Below are 16,937 nucleotides of genomic sequence, written 5' to 3' on the forward strand. Positions count from 1 at the left end.
AAATAAAATAATTTAAAAAAAAATAAAATAAAAATAAATAAATAAAAAGGGGCAACCCAAACCACCCTCCCACCCAGGGGAGATGGCTCCGCGGGGGCAGCTGGGCTCAGGCACCCGCGCCCCCACCAGGGGGAGAGGCCGGCCCCCACACCCCACACCGGACGGCCCCACGCGGCAGCCGAGCAGGAGGGCCCAGGGCAGTCCCCGCCCCACCCCCAGAGGCAAAGGAGGCGAGGGAGAGCCAGCGCCACCAGCCGCACACGGGCCCCCCCAGCAGCAGTAGGCGCCCGGCACCCGCAGGATGCAGCACCCCATCCACCCACCACCCCGGAGGCAAACCAACGCCGCCCCCTGGGCGACCCCCCCGACCCCGCCCCCGCCCCATCACCCAACCCGGACCCCTCCCCACCCCCACCCACCAGCCCCCCCAGGCAGGCAGCCCAGCAAAGAAGACCCGGGACACCAAGCCCGCCACCGAGGTACCAGGCCCACCCAGCGACCAGGACCACACCCCACGCCAGATGAACGAGACCCCCAGGGGCAGAGACAGATGCCCTCACCCCCCTGAGAGTCAGGTCAGGGAATTAATTATTGGTGCCCATATAGACTGAAATTCTGACATTTGTTCTTTAGATTCAGCAGACATTCTCTCCATAGCTATATGATCTAACAAAAGATTTTTGTAAAGAGCTATGTTCAGTTTCTTCCTTGATTTCCAATTGATGAGAATGGTTTTCTTGGCGATGCTTAATGCAGTGATGAGAAGCTGTGTTTGATTTGTTTCTACATCAATTGTGGAGAGATCGCCCAGCAGGCATAGTAAAGGAGAGGTAGGAATGGAGAACCCAAGTGCCAAAGATAGGTACTCACACACTCCGTGCCAAAAATTTTTAATGGGAGCACAGGTCCACATGGAGTGTAAGTAGTCATCTATTCTATGGTCTGAGCAGTGTGTACAGATGTTAGAGTCAGTTAAGCCCATTCTAAACATTCTATGTCCTGTGTAGTGTACTCTATGAAGGATTTTAAACTGAATCAGCTGTAGGTTGGGATTATTGATTAACCGGGAAGCATTAAGACATATTTGCTTCCAAAATTCAGGGTCACAGCTTGTAGATAAATCTGAGCTCCATTTGGAGATTGGTACTCCAATTGTGTTGTCATTTTTTGAAAGTAGAATATATAATTTAGATAATGTTTTAGGGGCAGATATTTTTAAAAATTGGTCAATAGTGGTATTGCTTTCCCATGATATGGTCCTGAAACTTGCTTTAATTATGGATTTAATTTGTATGTATTCAAGAAATTTGTTATGATTTATTCCATACTGTGTAACAAGGTCATTAAATGAGATAAAGTTGTTTCCTATAATTATATTTTTCATACAACTTATTCCTTTTTCGTGCCATGTTGGGAAATTTAATGGTTTCTTTTTAAGCAAGATGTCAGGATTATTCCAGACGGGAGTGTATTGGCAAGGAGTGAGCGAGAATTTTGTTATTTTTAAAAATTCCCACCAAGCTGTCAGAGTGTTGCTTATATTTATACTTTTAAAACAATTATTTTTTCGGAGGATTTGGCTAATGAAGGGCAGGTTACAAATTGGGATTTCGTGGCTAAGTGATTGTTCTATGTCTAGCCATAAATAATCCAATGGGTTAGGGTTGATCCATTTTAAGATATACTGTAACCTGTTTGCAAGGAAGTAGTTGGAGAAGTTTGGGAGTTCCAAGCCCCCATATTCTTTAGATTTTTGTAATGTTTTGAGACTTATTCGTGCTGGCTTATTTTTCCAAAGAAATTTATTTATATATGAGTCTAATGACTTGAACCAAATTATAGATGGTTTAGTGGGGATCATGGAAAATAGATAATTAACCTTGGGTAAAATCATCATTTTCACGGTGGATACTCTGCCTGTAAGTGAGATGGGCAAGGTTCTCCAACGTGCAAGATCATCTTCTATTGACTTCAATAGTGGAGTATAATTCAAGCGGATCAGGTCTGACAGGTTGGAGGAAATGTTAATACCCAAATACTTAATGTTCCCTGAACACAGTGGTATAGAGGGGGTGCTCTGGAAACCAAAGTTAATGGGCAGTACTGTGGATTTAGACCAATTAATGGAGTAATCTGAGAAGGTGCTATAATTGTTAATGAGTGAGATAGATTCGTGAAGAGAAGAATGTGAATGTGAATTTTTTTATTATTTATTATTACACTGATTATTATATGGAATAATATTACATGGAACACAGGAAGTAAATAATATGTACTGCACAAGATGTGGAACATATGGGGGGTAGGATTCAATAAGCTATGCTTCTTCCTACTCCTGTTGGACATGTGGAACTGTGAATTGATTCATGAGATGTATTCCACTGTAACCTGCATGCATGTTCAAATAAAATTAAACCAAACCAAACTGTAAGGTGTAATGACTTGTGTTGCCAGCTATTGAGACAATAACGGCTGTGTTGACTCACTTTCAGTGCATAGTAAATCTATACTGCTATACAAGCTGGACACTGACTTCTCTGAAGTAGAACCAAGTTTCAGTTCTATATTATATTTTCCCTTGAGAAGACGAAATTAACACAAAAAGTAAGGACATTGGTGTTTAGTGGATTATCTCTTCGGCCTAGTGGTTAGCATGTTGGCCATACAGTCAGGACATCTGGAAGATCTGAGTTCGAATCTTCGTTGGACATCTCTGCATGGTGTTGGCATGTTGTCCGCTTGCGTGTGTGGTTTTTCTCTGGGTAATTAGTGACTCTAAATTGTCCATAGGTATGACTGTGAGTGTGAATGGCTGTTTGTCTATATGTGCCCTGCGATTGGCTGGTGACCAGTCCAGGGTCTACCCCGCCTCTCGCCCAAAGAGGCAGCTGGGATAGGCTCAGGCATACCCCCCATGACCCTAATGATTAAGCGGCACAGAAAATGAATGGATGGATGGATGATGTTTTTGTTGTAACAATACTTCTTGGGAAAAAATCTTACTGTCGAAAAGCCCATTTATTACCCTTTTAAACGGTGCAACATTTGTAAAGAACATGCATTTGTGGGATGAACAGTATGTAGGTTGCACCCATTAAAAATGTGTAAAATCTTCTGTGCTACTGCCAAACAGCTGACATAATTATGTATTTCTTTTGAGCTTCTGGTGTCCCCAAAGCAGAATCAGGCACCTGACTGGTAGCACCTGTGAGCATGGGCCTTGGTACAGTGGTTAGTTGGCGTCTGCTCCAAGAATTTGTGTGCCACATTTGGCTGATCTGGATAGGGACAGTGTGATAGGTCAACTTTAAGCTGGTGTTCCGCAAACCAAGTTGCGGCATTGTTTAGAGTGAGTGCTAGTACGAGCTCGTGTTTGTCCCACCAGCGAGCTAGAAGTGGCTATCAGGTTCATGCTAAGTTACTTTTTAAAAATGTCACTTAACAATATTGCTCTCTTGTTATCATTATAATACTTATGACTTGTCTTGAAAACACCAGTTGTGTGTCTAAGTTGTTCAACATAAACACACAGACACACGCTGAGAAGACTTCAAACTTGACTGTCTAGAGGAAGTAAAAGTCGTAACAAGATTTCCGTAGGTAAACCTGTGGAAGGATCATTACTGGTAGTGTGTCCAGCTTTAAGACACAGACTCTGTCACAGGGTAGCGTGTAAGTTAGCAGTAGCTCACCAGCTGATGTAGTTCACCAAAGAACATTTGCTTCACCTCCTAGTATTTTTATAAGTGTTCTATTCAAACATGACGCCTGTATTTAATGACAAATGATCACACTGTGAAGATGTGCTTTGTAAATTAAGTACAAAATTGGGGGGGGTCTATTCAATTCCCGCTCCCAGAGTGCCAAAACTCAGCAAATCCGAGCATGTAGAAAGCACAGGGAGTGAGCAGACACATGCGCTGGAAGCAAATGTCAGTTTTTAAATCTCTTTTAAAAAATAAATTTTAGTTGTGATTCTGTGCCTCTATTTTTATTTTTTATTTTGTTTTAATTGTTTTTATTTCTTATTTGATCTTACCCTCTTCTCTTTTGCTCTTACCTGTTTTTACTCTTGTGAAGCACCTTGGGCACCATTGGGATGTTGTAAGGTGCTATACAAATAAACTTTGATTTGATTTGATTTGAATCCACCAAACACCCAACAAGAGTCAACGGCAGAATAAGCCCTTTGGCACAGGCAGAAAATTTGGCAAATGTTTCATGGGTCCAACCCACATACTCAGCTCCGCTGCTCATCCCACAAATGCATGTTCCCTACAAATGTGGCACCATTTAAAATGGTAATAAAAAGGCTTTCCAACAGTATAATATGAATTGCCTCAAAACATTGGTACAACACAAATTTCCTTACTTTTTGTGCTATCTTTATAATAACATTGTTGCTGAAATGTGAGGGGTGAGATACTGCACTCTCACCTCTTTGCTGACAATGTCATCCAAGTCGGGAATGCTAACATCGGCTTTGACAAGGGGAATCTTATCCACCTCCTCGGGGAACGGCCTCTGCTTGACGTTGTATTTGATCCCCACGCCGTTGTTTGGTGTTGGACGCCCCTCTGGGACAAACACCTGCTGTGGGAGGAGGAGAGGAAAACAGTCGGCATAGTGTTGTCAGTGATAAGCCATACATCAAGAATAAAACATCTGATGTTATTTTGGTTTATAATTAACATCAAATGCTTTAAGGTTGCAGCGATTATTCTGTGTGATCTCACCCTCTGATTGGCCCGAGCTCCTCTGGGTTGGTGGAAGAGCTGCATGGTCCAGGCATGTCTTCCAGCCGTCCCTCTGATCAGAACTGTCACAGATGGGCTAGGGTCTGTCAGGATTGAGATGAACACAGTCCAATCTTATAGATCGCTCTCAGCTCATCTGAGGTTAGGAATATATAATATCTAGCTACTGACTCTGCTCATTGCCGAGAGGTTGCTCCAGCATGGCTAGAATGACCGAGTTGTCCAAAACAAAGTAGCGGAAGTTGCTAGCTCCCGTGGCGCTAAGTCTGGCATAGCGGATCAGGGTGTCTTCGTTGAGGAGGCTGCAAGTCGAGGAGGGCCCACTAGGTGAGGGGAAGGCTCCCAAGACCTGCATGATACTGGGTAACAAGAATACAGTGAAAGTTGGTCCCGATTATGTTGACAATCTGTCTATGTGGACCAAGTCATCAAGGCCTGGCCCACAGTGTTCTTATTACTCAAACGTGCCCACTGCAGTCGATGTCGACATACATGGTTGACTGCTTTTATTGACATTAATATTTTGTCCCAAATATTGAATGAAAAATGGGTCCGTTTATGTCGATATGTGTCGTAGTTTGGTTAATGTCATCATTACCACTCAGCAGCACCAACATAGATACTGTCTAGTTACACAACATCAAAACATGCATAGTGACTTCCTGTTCAGTGCAAAGTAAGCCTCAAAAGAAAACCATGGCAGTATTAATATGGGGCCCGCTGAATGAAAGTAGGATTCAGACATCCAGTGTTAATGACTGAGCTTTGTTCAACCAATCCAAAACAAGAGTGTCTAGTCTTAATTGGTTGGGCAAGACCAATCTAGGATGAGAAGACAAGGATTCATCAAGCCAAGTGGAACCAACGCCGGATCAGTGCACGCTCGCAGCTTCCTTAAACAGACCCCGCTATCGATCACAGAGTCACCAATTTACCATGGCAATGAGATCAGCATACTTTCCCCCAATGTAAGCAGAAACTCTCATGGAAGCTTACAAGGATGTAAAAGAGAAAAGAAAGGCAACACCGCCACAGTCATAACACAAATACAGAAAGGGTGGCAAAGTATAGAGACGGTCTGGAATACTTTGTGCAAAAGTAGTGCACAAATACACACTCACTGCTCCGCTGAAACCATCATAATTACAATCCGAACAATTAACATTATGTTTGTTGCTATTTTAACAAACTAGGAACAGTGGTGGTACAGCAATATCTCTGAACTCTTTATTGCTTTATTAGCACATCGCCCTTACCCAACTGCATGTATACTTCTGCTTTTCCGTTGAGCGCTAAGCCTTCTGTTTAATCTAGTACACATCCATATTAGCCAACATATTTAACATTTCCAAAAACCCAGTCATACTGTTATTATGAAGCCGTTGAAATTGTAGGTGACTGCAAATTGTGGAAATGTAACTCCATCGGACTGAATAACTCATCTTGTAGATGTGTATTTCTTGTCAGATGGGATGTGTATTTTATATATAGTACATAAGAGACTGTACATTATGTAATAAATTATCTAATGATTGTAAAATAATAATTTATCTACAATGATGGAAATTAATGATTAGAAATGTTTAATTAATTACAGTGGCTCTAGTTCAGGGGTCTGCAACCCATGGCCCCGCAGCCGCATATGGCTCTTTTATCCTTCTGCTGTGGCTCCAGCTGGTTTATGCTTCTGTGTAGTCACTACGCCATCTCTTCTGATTCCGTCATGAGCCTTTCCAAGGTTCTGCGTAGGAGCTGAGCGTGTGCCGTGCAATTCTCCGCCAAAGTAGTAGGGGCAGTGTTTTCTGGTGAGTCAGCTTGGTGAGAAACCATGATGCTGGTCAACTATTTCGCTTGTTTGCTTCCTTTGTCGCGAATGAACAATGGCAACAAAAAGGGGACAGAGAATGGTACTGGAACTGGAATGAATCAATGTGTTACAACATTAAGAAACGTGACTAATTGCCAGGTGGCAACAGGTGTGGGTCATCACTCCGGTAGGAAGACAGAAAAGGAAAGTGACAATACGCTTAAGCAAACTATAACTATATACACTAGGTCCCCAACTTACGAACACCCGACTAGCGAACACTCGCCAATACAAACACAAGCCGACTGGTTTATAATTTATTTTATTTTGCCTTGTAGTGCTTAGGCTTTTAGGCTTTCATTTATACTGCATGCTTGACCAGTAGAGGGCACTGTGACACTGCTAATGGGACCAACAGACGCTGGGGAGGTTCTGGTAAATAAAAAGCTAGGTTTTAGCTTTATGATACAATCGGGATAAAGCATGTGATTAAAGATTATGAAGAGTTAGTAGGCCTGCTTAATTCTACACACCCACAGAACACTACCTCTTTTAGAAGAGTCTAGACGACCATTTGTCCTTTTTTTCAATATCTCCTCCTCCTCCTTGCTCCTATGCTCGACCACACCTCTTCAAAAGGTAAATAACATTTATCATTACGTATTATTATATCATTTTTATTATTGTTTTTTCATTAATTATCCTTGTTTAATATTACTATTGCATCCAAAGTCATATTTACATACATACGCATATACTGTATATGTATACACGTACATGTAGTACCTATATCATTGGTAATATTACCTTTTGTTGGACTCAAGAACGATTCGACTTAAGAACGGTCGTCTGGAACCAATTGTGTTCGTTAGTTGGGGACTTAGTGTATACTATATACAGTATGTGTAGTGAGCAGTTGCTATTGGTTGCTATGTTAACTATTGGTTTCTGTTTATGGTGACTGCTGAGTGAGATAAGGGATGAGGTGAAATAGATCCTGGACCATAGCCTGGTCTGGAGCAGGCTAGCGCCACAGAAAAATGTCCATGGTAACCTGTGTCATAACATATCCCATAACTATGCCACTTTTGTGAAAACTGATCACTGATAAATTGAGCCAGGATAACCAAGATATCCCTTAATCCCGTATCCCAGTTTTGTGCAATTATTTGTGTTATTATCGCCCTTTGTCCTTCTACTTCTCTGGCCAAAGCACAAAGAAATGTGCAAGCAATGGCTACTTTCAGTTTTGGTGACAGTCAGCCAGAGGGGCCTCAACATAAACGGGTTTCACTGTATGAACAAGAACAAGTGAGAGAATCATTTGGGTGTAGGATTTTTGACTCATGTCAATATGGTCTGGACTAGCTTACATTTACAAAAAAGATACAATCATCTTGCTTAAAGAGAGGATGGTTGAATAATGGCAGCTGTTTTTTTTTTTGTGTCATTAACTGTATTGTGGGTGCATGTGTCCTTGCTTTTAACTATTCCATTGTGTTACTTAGGTCGAATAACATTTCACAAACAGACAGGTAGAATAAAGAGTGGTTTAGCGTCAAGAACACCTTCGTTTACTATGATAGTGTGACCGTTTCTCCTTACTCTGTGCCAACAAATAAGATCAAATGTTGCCTCACCATGACAGAGTGGCCTCCGCAGCATCTTTCACCCTCATGGAAGCCGGGTTATGCTCCTTCTCCCCTTTGTGTCGCACTTCCTGTTCCTGTCGGGACTTGCTGCCGGAGATTCCCAGCTCCACTATCTCCAACACCTCCATCAAACAATCCTGTTGCCAAATAACGTTATGTTAGACACATAAACACAGTAAAAGTATTTGAACAACCTACCTTTTCATCTAGCATGTCAGGGTGCTCGGTGAGCCACACGCAAAGAAACTGGAAAGCAGCTACAATCATGGAGTGAAGGTCTCTGGACTGAAGAGGTGCTGGACGGCTACACTGGTACACAATGTAGCCACATATAGAGCTAACAGCTCGCTTACGGTCCGCTGAGTCAACACCCACCTTGACCTGAGCAAAATAAATTGTTCTTGTATAAAACAAATGTGGTATACAGAAAATAAACAAAATATCTTTGGAGTTTGGGACGTGTACTGTACTGTAGCTTTACCTTGGCGAGGCCGGCCAGCAGCTCCAGGGCGGCCAGTGAAATGCTCATGTCTTGTCTCCACTGGGAATTGAGCCTCTGAGTGACCAGGTGGATGCTGCGGACCAACAGGCCTGCCGCTGTATCTGGAAAAGCTAGAACATATGACAACCCGAAATACCAAATAGAGCAGAGCAGAGGAAACGCAGCATTTTGGGGGGTTAAAAACATGCCTTGAAAGGACAGATTTGGGGGAAAAAAGCACATACTGTAGAGCAGGGGTCACCAACGTGGTGCCCGCGGGCACCAGGTAGCCCCCCATGACCACATGAGGTGCCCGCAAGCCTGCTTTTCTTTCAGGTTTTCATTTAATAATGAAAGAACAGTAGAAAGAAATGCATTCTGAAATACAAAATGTGAGTTGTGGACACCAGCATTTTGTTAATGTTCTGGTAAAACAAGCATTTTTGCATTGTTTGGGTTTAAAATAAGCTCTGAAAATAAATGTTAAATAAATAAATGTTACAAAAATGAGTAGCTCTTGGACATTTTCATTTTGTAAAAGTAGCTCTCACAAGGAAAAACGTTGGTGACCCCTGCTGTAGAGCATATATTAATTTACATGAAATTCATAATAAATTCTGCAAATTAAGGCTGAGCAATGTTTACACTGTTTGTACCAAGGGTGACCAAGGGTGGCCACGGCCACCCCGTAGCTCCGCCACTAAAGTACGTTTATTATAAACCACCAGTGTTGCCAACTTGGCAACTTTGTTGCAAAATCTGCCCACATTCCAAACCCTCTTGCCGACATACTTTCTCAAAAGCGACTAGCGACAAATCTACAAACTTCTTCTGGTGTCGTTGGGTAGTTTTCTGGTATTTGGGGACTTACAAGTGAACGCACTTATTGTTCAACAGTTTCTGTTGTCACTGAGCAGCAGCACCGCCCTGCTCCACTGTCGGCTACCACGACACACTCAGAGCGCAGTAGAGCGAGCTTCACGCATTCATGAATCAGGCAGGCGCGATGCCGTCGAGGTGGAGCTCATCCTGTTTTACGGAGTGGTTTCTTAATCTTCATGAAATTAACACTCATTGCACTCAAGTCTCATTCAAACTCAGTCACTTACCTGTCAGTGTGTCAGAACGTGTGATGGAAGAAAGTCGTGTGATAGATGATAAAAGTAGTCCTAACTGCGAGTTAAAAGATGAAGGTTGGAGGCGAGTCCGGATGTAATGGCTAGCTGGCTAGCCTGAGAGGCGCTGGCCGAGATAAAATATAAATATTTTATTTATTATTTGTAGTTCTTAACGTAGTTAACGTGGTTTTACTCTCTTTTTTTTCTCTCCAAAATGTTAGGCTTTTTTCTTACAGCATTTGTTACAACATCAAATGCAAAAATATGCAAATTAGATGATGTCATCTAGCAACTTTTGGGACAGCCATTAGCTACTCTTCCTACTGAGGAGTTGGCTACAGTGTAAACCACTCTGGGCTTGTTTTTTGTAAAGTAGCTTGCAAATTCCCAAGTTCCCCGTTTTGTTTTCAGAGCTTGTTTCTAGTCGCTTGATTCTCTCAGAAGCCAGTGATAAAGAACACCTGCTGTGTTAAAAAAAAAAAAAAAAAAAAAACCCTTAATAAGTAAGTTCGTGATAAACCAGGGAGTATGAGTCGTATGTGGAGAAAGTTTGTATAATAAATTCACAAAAACCGACGTGCCGCCAAAGTGGACTTCGAAGACACATGTAAAATAGGTTGCAGTAGATTAGTTTTATCTTTTATGATGCTTAAGAGTGCCGTACCAGGTAGGAGTGAAACACACGTTTGTATCACATGTTGTGTTAGACTTGTGCAGCGATCATATTTTGATCTGACAAATCTTAAGTAACTTTGATGAAATGTAGAATTACTACAGCTTCTGCTTGGACGTTAACACCATGCCAGCTGCTGAACTTCGAGGGAAAACTCAAGCACGTCACGAGCAAGTGACGCCGGGAACTCCAATGTAGGTTGGATTGCAAGATTTAGCGTGTGTGTGTGCGGTTCCAATCCTGACTCGCGCACTGCCACTTCCATGCAATGTGTATTTTCATTTACAGTAGCGATGCCATAGCTCACAGTCTGATAGACTTCTGGGTGACTTGTTCCCACGACAGCTGGGTGGCTTTTCTCAAAACGAGAATAATCGGTTGGGGCCCGGCCAGGCCCAGCCTGAAGAAGCCACACGGGAGCTCCCCCCCGTAGACCCACCACTTGGGGAAAGGGTCCCGACTGTCATTTGTGCGTACGTGCCGAACGGCAGTTCAGAGTACCTAGCCTTCTTGGAGTCCATCAGAAGGGTGCTGGACTCCGTCGTTCTACTGGGAAACTTCAACGCCCAAGTGGGCAATAACAGTGTGACCTGGAGGGGCGTGATTGCGAGGAACAGCCTCCCCGATCTGAAACCGTGCGATGTGATGTTGTTGGACTTCTGTGCGAACCACGGTATGTCCATAACGAACACCATGTTCAAACATAAGGATGTCCACAAGTGCACTTGGCAACATGACACCCTAGGCCGCAGGTCCATGATCGACTTTGTAGTCGTATCATCAGACCTGCATTCGCATGTTCTGAACTCATGGGTGAAGAGAGGGGCTGCGGCCGCAATGTGGTCGGTGCCAGTCCCATTGGTGGACACCAGAGGTCAGCGCTACCGTCAAGCTGAAAGAGTCCTATCGGGCATCGATGGCTTGTGGGAACAGCCAAGCGGCACGCGGCTTCAGCGGTGGTCGAGGCCAAACCCCGGGTGTGTGAAGACTTCGGTGAGGCCATGGAGCACGACTTTCGGTCGGCCTCGAAGAGGTTCTGGCAAAGCGTCCGACGCCTCAGAAAGGGGAAGCAGTGCCCATTCCACATTATTTACAGTGGGGACGTTGGCTGGCTGACCTCGACTGAGGATATACTGTAGTCGGATTGTGGAAGGAATACTTTGAGGCCCTTCTCAAATCCACTACTTACCTTCCATAGAAAAAGCAGAGTCTGAGGACACGAACGCTGCCCTTTGGCACCGAATTTGTTGGTAATTTTAATGGACAGAATTTCTAGGCGCAGCCAAGGTGTCAAGGGAGTCCAGTTTGGGGGCCTTAGGATCTTGTCTCTGCTATTTGCAGACGATGTGGTCCTGATGGCCTCATCGGGCTGTGACCTTTTACTGGGGCGCTTTGCATCTGAGTGTGAAGCTTCTGGGATGAGACTAAGCACCTCCAAATCCGAGAACATGGTTCTCAGTCAGAAAAGGGTGGACTGCTCCCTCCGGGTTTGGTAATGAGGTCCTGCCCCAGGTGGAGGAGTTCATGTATCTGGGGGTCTTGTTCACGAGTGAGGGAAGGTTGGAGCATGAGGTTGATAGGCGGATCGACGCAGCGTCTGCAGTAATGCCATCGCTGTACCGGACCATTGTGGTGAAGAGAGAGCTGAGCTGGAAGGCAAAGCTCTCAATTTACCGATCGATCTATGTTCCCACCCTCACCTATAGTCATGAGCTTTGGGTTGTGACCAAAAGAACAAGATGGTGGATACAAGCGGCTGAAATGAGTTTCCTTCGCAGGGTGGCTGGACTCACCCTAAGAGATAGGGTGAGGAGCTCTGTCATCCGGGAGGAGCTCAGAGTAAAGCCGCTGCTCCTTCACATCAAGAGGAGCCAGTTGAGATGGCTCGGGCATCTAGTCCAGATGCCTCCCGGATGCCTCCCTGATGAGGTGCTCTGGACATGCCCAGCCGGAAGAAGGGCCCGGGGCAGACCTAAGACACGCTGGGGGGCATTATGTCTCACAGCTGGCCTGGGAACGCCTTGGTGTCCTCCCAGTGAAGCTGGAGGAGGTGGCTGGGGACCGAGAAGTCTGGACTTCCCTAGTGAGATTGCTGCCCCCGCGACCCGGACCAGCGGAGGAAAATGGATGGAGAAATATCGGAACATTTTAATCTTGTGACACCTCTACTTGTTAGTCTAGTTAGATAGGTATTACTGACTTATTAAAATATTAGTAAACCCTTTAAATCAGTATAAAAACATTGCCCAGCCAGACATTTGAAAATAATTTTAAGTATTTCAAAAAACAAACAGATAACATACGTAAATAAATCTTTATCTTCACTGCCATCGCTGTATGTTTAACATGATTTGTTTATATGTTTTTAGCCTGTCAAAGTGTCAAGACAAGGTTTTCATCAGGCAGCAACAGTAACAGTAACAACAGATTTGGGGAAGAACTGCAGCACTTCACACACTGTTGCGCAAATATATTATTTTTTTTTTTTAAAGCACAGCATCACAGCAAAGAAGTGTAGCAGCACCTACAGAGACATTTTATCCAACGCTTCTTAACTCTGCACACCACTTTAACCACGTTAGCTATCAAAAAGGAAACATTTTCATTTAATGAGTCACATGCTCTCAATTGACAAGCAAGCAGGCAAAGAATATATGTGGTAATAGTCTTGTAAAGTAACAATTGCTTATGTATTTGTGTAATAAAACGGGATGACTGAAGCTGTGTCTTACCGTAATCCCGAAGTAGAGCCTGGGTGGGACGTTCAGAGTCCGGACTGGTGGCTTCCGTGCTGCCCCCACTGCTGAAACTGATGCCGCTGTTGGTCCGGCTGTGACTCTGACTTCTCGTTGGCGCATGACTCCCATCTATGCTCCCCTAGCAAGACCAAACACATCAGGTCCACATTTGTGAGCATGGTGCTGTAAAATATTGCTTGTTATTCAACTGGAAAGAAGTGGCACTTACTGTTTCTGTCTGCGCACCAATGGACTCCAACAGGGCAGAGTCTTGAACGATATTTAGCATTGCACCTGAGAGAGGATAACAGGTGAATCCATAAAAGGAGAAGGAAAACTGACAGTTGAGGCCAAATGGAGTGCATTACTTGGCTGCAACAGCAGAGCCACTGTGATCCAGTCTCAACTACTATAGTTCTGATAAATATGCATTAATAGTATAAATACATTAAAATAATGAAAAATGCTTAAAAATAAAAAAAAATATGATTAATACTGCAAATCCTCTGATGTATGCCTCTATTCAATGCAGTCTCCTATAGTCATCAAACCTGAAGCAAATGACCTCAGTGGGTCTCTAATTAGTGCCAGGTCAAAAGAAAATGGCATCAACAGCTATGGTGGTAGCAAACCTACTAATGTATTTTTATGAACTCCACAAGATGGTAGTATCTGTATAAGAAGTATCAGAAGTGGCCAACATGCAGCAGCTTTATCTACCTATGCATGCCCTTTAAAATGTCAGTTGTGCTACTCAGCTGTCAGTGCATATTCCACTTGCCTTACAATTGTTTACAATGAACTCATTAGCGGTATTCATGCTGGCTGTGCAGTTTTCTCCTTAACACTATTACAATGTTGGTTCTGTTGCTCTTATGTTGTACAATATACTTGTTTATAAATGGCCATGTGGTCAAACAGAGCATTTTCATTTACACATTCTCATGCATTCCAAAATTATTATGAATTATTTTGAAATAATTGTAATAGCACAGAAAGAAAATACAAGCGTATTTATTCTGAAAGACAGTACTGAAAACACCGCAGATACCCAGGATGAGTTGCGTGTTGGTCGGGTCAGTCTCTGTCTGCAGGGCACCAATTAAAACATTGACAAGACGTAGCCTCAGGGACAAAAAAGACACAGGCTGGTCATGAGGCAATCCATCCTCCTCGTTAAACTTGCCCTCCAGCAGAACCTTCAAAAAGAGACAGCGCTCACCAAGGTGGATATGCTGTGCAGAAACATTCACCTTCAAAAAGCCTTGGCAGTAAATGAAATATAGAAATGACAAAACGTTCTTACCTCAGATTTGATGTTGCCAAAGTGATGTGGCAATGGCAGCATGGCCAGCAGGATGTTGATGGAGGCTCTCCTCAGATCCGTGGGATTTACATAAATCTTGAATTTTGACAGCTCCCTAACAGAAATAAACCATAGGCATGTAAACTTCAAGAAACGGCAAGTGAAATCCTAAATGCCCCACGAGAAACATTCAAGGGAATAATGCAATGATTGCAACATGCTACTAGCCTGACCTGTCTGGTACAATAGTCTCCAAGGCTGCTATGAAGTATGGCACAACCACATTGATGCCCTTCAGGTCAGTGCAGAAGAGAGAGGAAGAGTTAAGAATGATGGAGGCCAAGACGGGTCTACAGATGAAATCAGAGATCTGGAGACCTTGAATCAGCACCATGTAGAACCTGTTGGAAAGAAAGAAAAGAACATTCTGACTATTGTAATGTGATGGGCACTTTAACTACACAGTTTTCTAAATTATTATGCAAATTATATTTTTCTCTGATTTTGCTAAATAGGTAATATAAATTACAGTCATAATTTTCAAGTCACCAATCAAGCGCAGCGACAACACATTCAAGAGGTCGCAAAGACTAGGGGTGTAACGATTCATTCACTGCATCGATTTATATTCCTATATTTCCTACATCAATCTGTGTACAGCAAGTTTCCATTCCAGACGACATATACCGATCTAACATCGATTAAAATGCAATACATCTATTTAATCAATACTAGAAAATAAAACATTGGATTTAAGCACTGCAGGCTTTATATGGATGTGTGTGTTTTTTAGCACATTTAATGATAAAGACATTAATTGTTACTTGTGTAACAGTTTCATTTGACGTAAGTGGATTAGTCATGCCTGTTGACTGGGGCACACAGATGACGTCATGTAAAGGCGACTGTTGTGGTTACCAAGGGTTACAGTGTGCACATCCTCTCCAAAGAGTACAAGTTTGTGAGTTTTATTCAAAGAAAATTTGAATGCATTTGCCATTAATTGTTGTTTATATCCATAATTTACACTTGATTACATTACAAAAAACAACAGGAATGTAGGAAACTTCACATGCACTGTCCAGGATCCAGTTATTTATTTGGCTGGCTGAATTTTTGGCTAAAAAGTTCCTGAATCAATTTAAAGCCAAATTGTTTCGGATCGTATCGTTATAAATGAACCAATATCAGCCTTAAAAGCGTATGGGCAAACACAAATCGTGATGCGAATTGAATCGCTATTAAAACAAATCGTTACATCCCTACAAAAGATACCACAACAATGTCCAAAGAACTGCAGTCCTCACTTCCCTCAGTTAAGGTCAGTGTTCATGACTGTGCCATATGACACTGGGCAAAAACAGCATGCATGGCAGAGTTCCAAGATGAAAACCAGTGCTGAACAAAAAGAACATTAAGGCTCGTCACAATTTTGCCAGAAAACATCTTGATGACCTTTGGGATAATACTCTGTGTTCTGACGAGACAAAAGTGTACCTTTTTGGAAGGTGTTTGTCCCATTACATCGGGCTTAAAAGTAATGCCCAATTTCAGAAGAACAACATCATACCAACAGTAAAATATGGTGGTGATAGTGTAATGGTCTGAGGCTGTTTTGCTGCTTCAGAACATGGAAGACTTGCTGTGACAAATGGAACCATGAATTTTGCTGTCTACCAAAAATCCTGAAGGAGAATGTCCAGCCATCTATTCGTGACCTCAAACTGAAACCAACTTGGGTTCTGCAGCAGGACAATGCTCCATAACACACCAGCAAGTCCACTTCTGAATGGCTGAAGATAAACAAAATGAAGACTTCGGAGTGGTCTAGTCAAAGTCCTGACCTGAATCCTACTGAGATGCTGTGGGGTGACCTTGAAAAGGTGGTACATGCTGGAAAATTCTCCCGTGTGGCTGAATTACAACAATTCTGCAAAGATGAGTAGGGGAAAAAAACCTCTACAGCACTGCAAAAGACTCATTTCAAGTTATCGCAAATGCTTGATTGCAGTTGTTGCTGCAAAGGTTGGCCCAAGCTGTTATTAAGTTTATGGGGTAATCACTTTTTCACACAGGACCATGCAGGACTGGATTTTTCTTCTACCTTAATTATAAAGTTTCATTTAAAAACTGCATTTTGTGTTCAGTTGTGTTGTGACTGACTAATATTGGAATTTGTTTGGCGATCTCAAACATTTAAGTGTGACAAATATGCAAAAGGGGACAAACACTTTTCACACCACTGTAGGTGCCTGGACCCGATGCAGAACATCACTTCCTGCTTTCACTTCTACAGTGCATTGAGACAGCAAAGTATTCTTGCCTAGTGGTGAAATCCAGACATTTCCAAATAAATAACAAATTATGAATTAACATATGCATAAATCGATTCATCATTACATCAT

General features: G+C 42.8%; 1 protein-coding gene across 13 annotated transcripts in view; it reads right to left on the reverse strand.

Moving 5' to 3' along the window:
- The window catches only part of LOC129179196 (ral GTPase-activating protein subunit beta-like), a 55,813-nt gene that overhangs the window by 19,580 nt on the left and 19,296 nt on the right, over positions 1-16,937 (reverse strand). For 7 of the 13 annotated variants that reach the window (XM_054772103.1, XM_054772152.1, XM_054772130.1 and 4 more), the window contains 11 exons: positions 14,766-14,933; positions 14,533-14,647; positions 14,278-14,425; positions 13,456-13,520; positions 13,221-13,365; positions 8,698-8,828; positions 8,415-8,597; positions 8,205-8,353; positions 4,929-5,116; positions 4,737-4,840; positions 4,438-4,593 (listed from right to left, as the gene is read on the reverse strand). In XM_054772103.1, the coding sequence (XP_054628078.1) occupies positions 4,438-4,593; positions 4,737-4,840; positions 4,929-5,116; positions 8,205-8,353; positions 8,415-8,597; positions 8,698-8,828; positions 13,221-13,365; positions 13,456-13,520; positions 14,278-14,425; positions 14,533-14,647; positions 14,766-14,933 (1,552 nt within the window). The remainder of the gene's footprint in view (positions 1-4,437; positions 4,594-4,736; positions 4,841-4,928; positions 5,117-8,204; positions 8,354-8,414; positions 8,598-8,697; positions 8,829-13,220; positions 13,366-13,455; positions 13,521-14,277; positions 14,426-14,532; positions 14,648-14,765; positions 14,934-16,937) is intronic. The other 6 variants (XM_054772112.1, XM_054772142.1, XM_054772206.1 and 3 more) reach the window with 3 other exon arrangements.

This window comes from Dunckerocampus dactyliophorus, chromosome 1 (assembly GCF_027744805.1).
Source record: "Dunckerocampus dactyliophorus isolate RoL2022-P2 chromosome 1, RoL_Ddac_1.1, whole genome shotgun sequence".
Lineage (NCBI taxonomy): Eukaryota > Metazoa > Chordata > Actinopteri > Syngnathiformes > Syngnathidae > Dunckerocampus > Dunckerocampus dactyliophorus.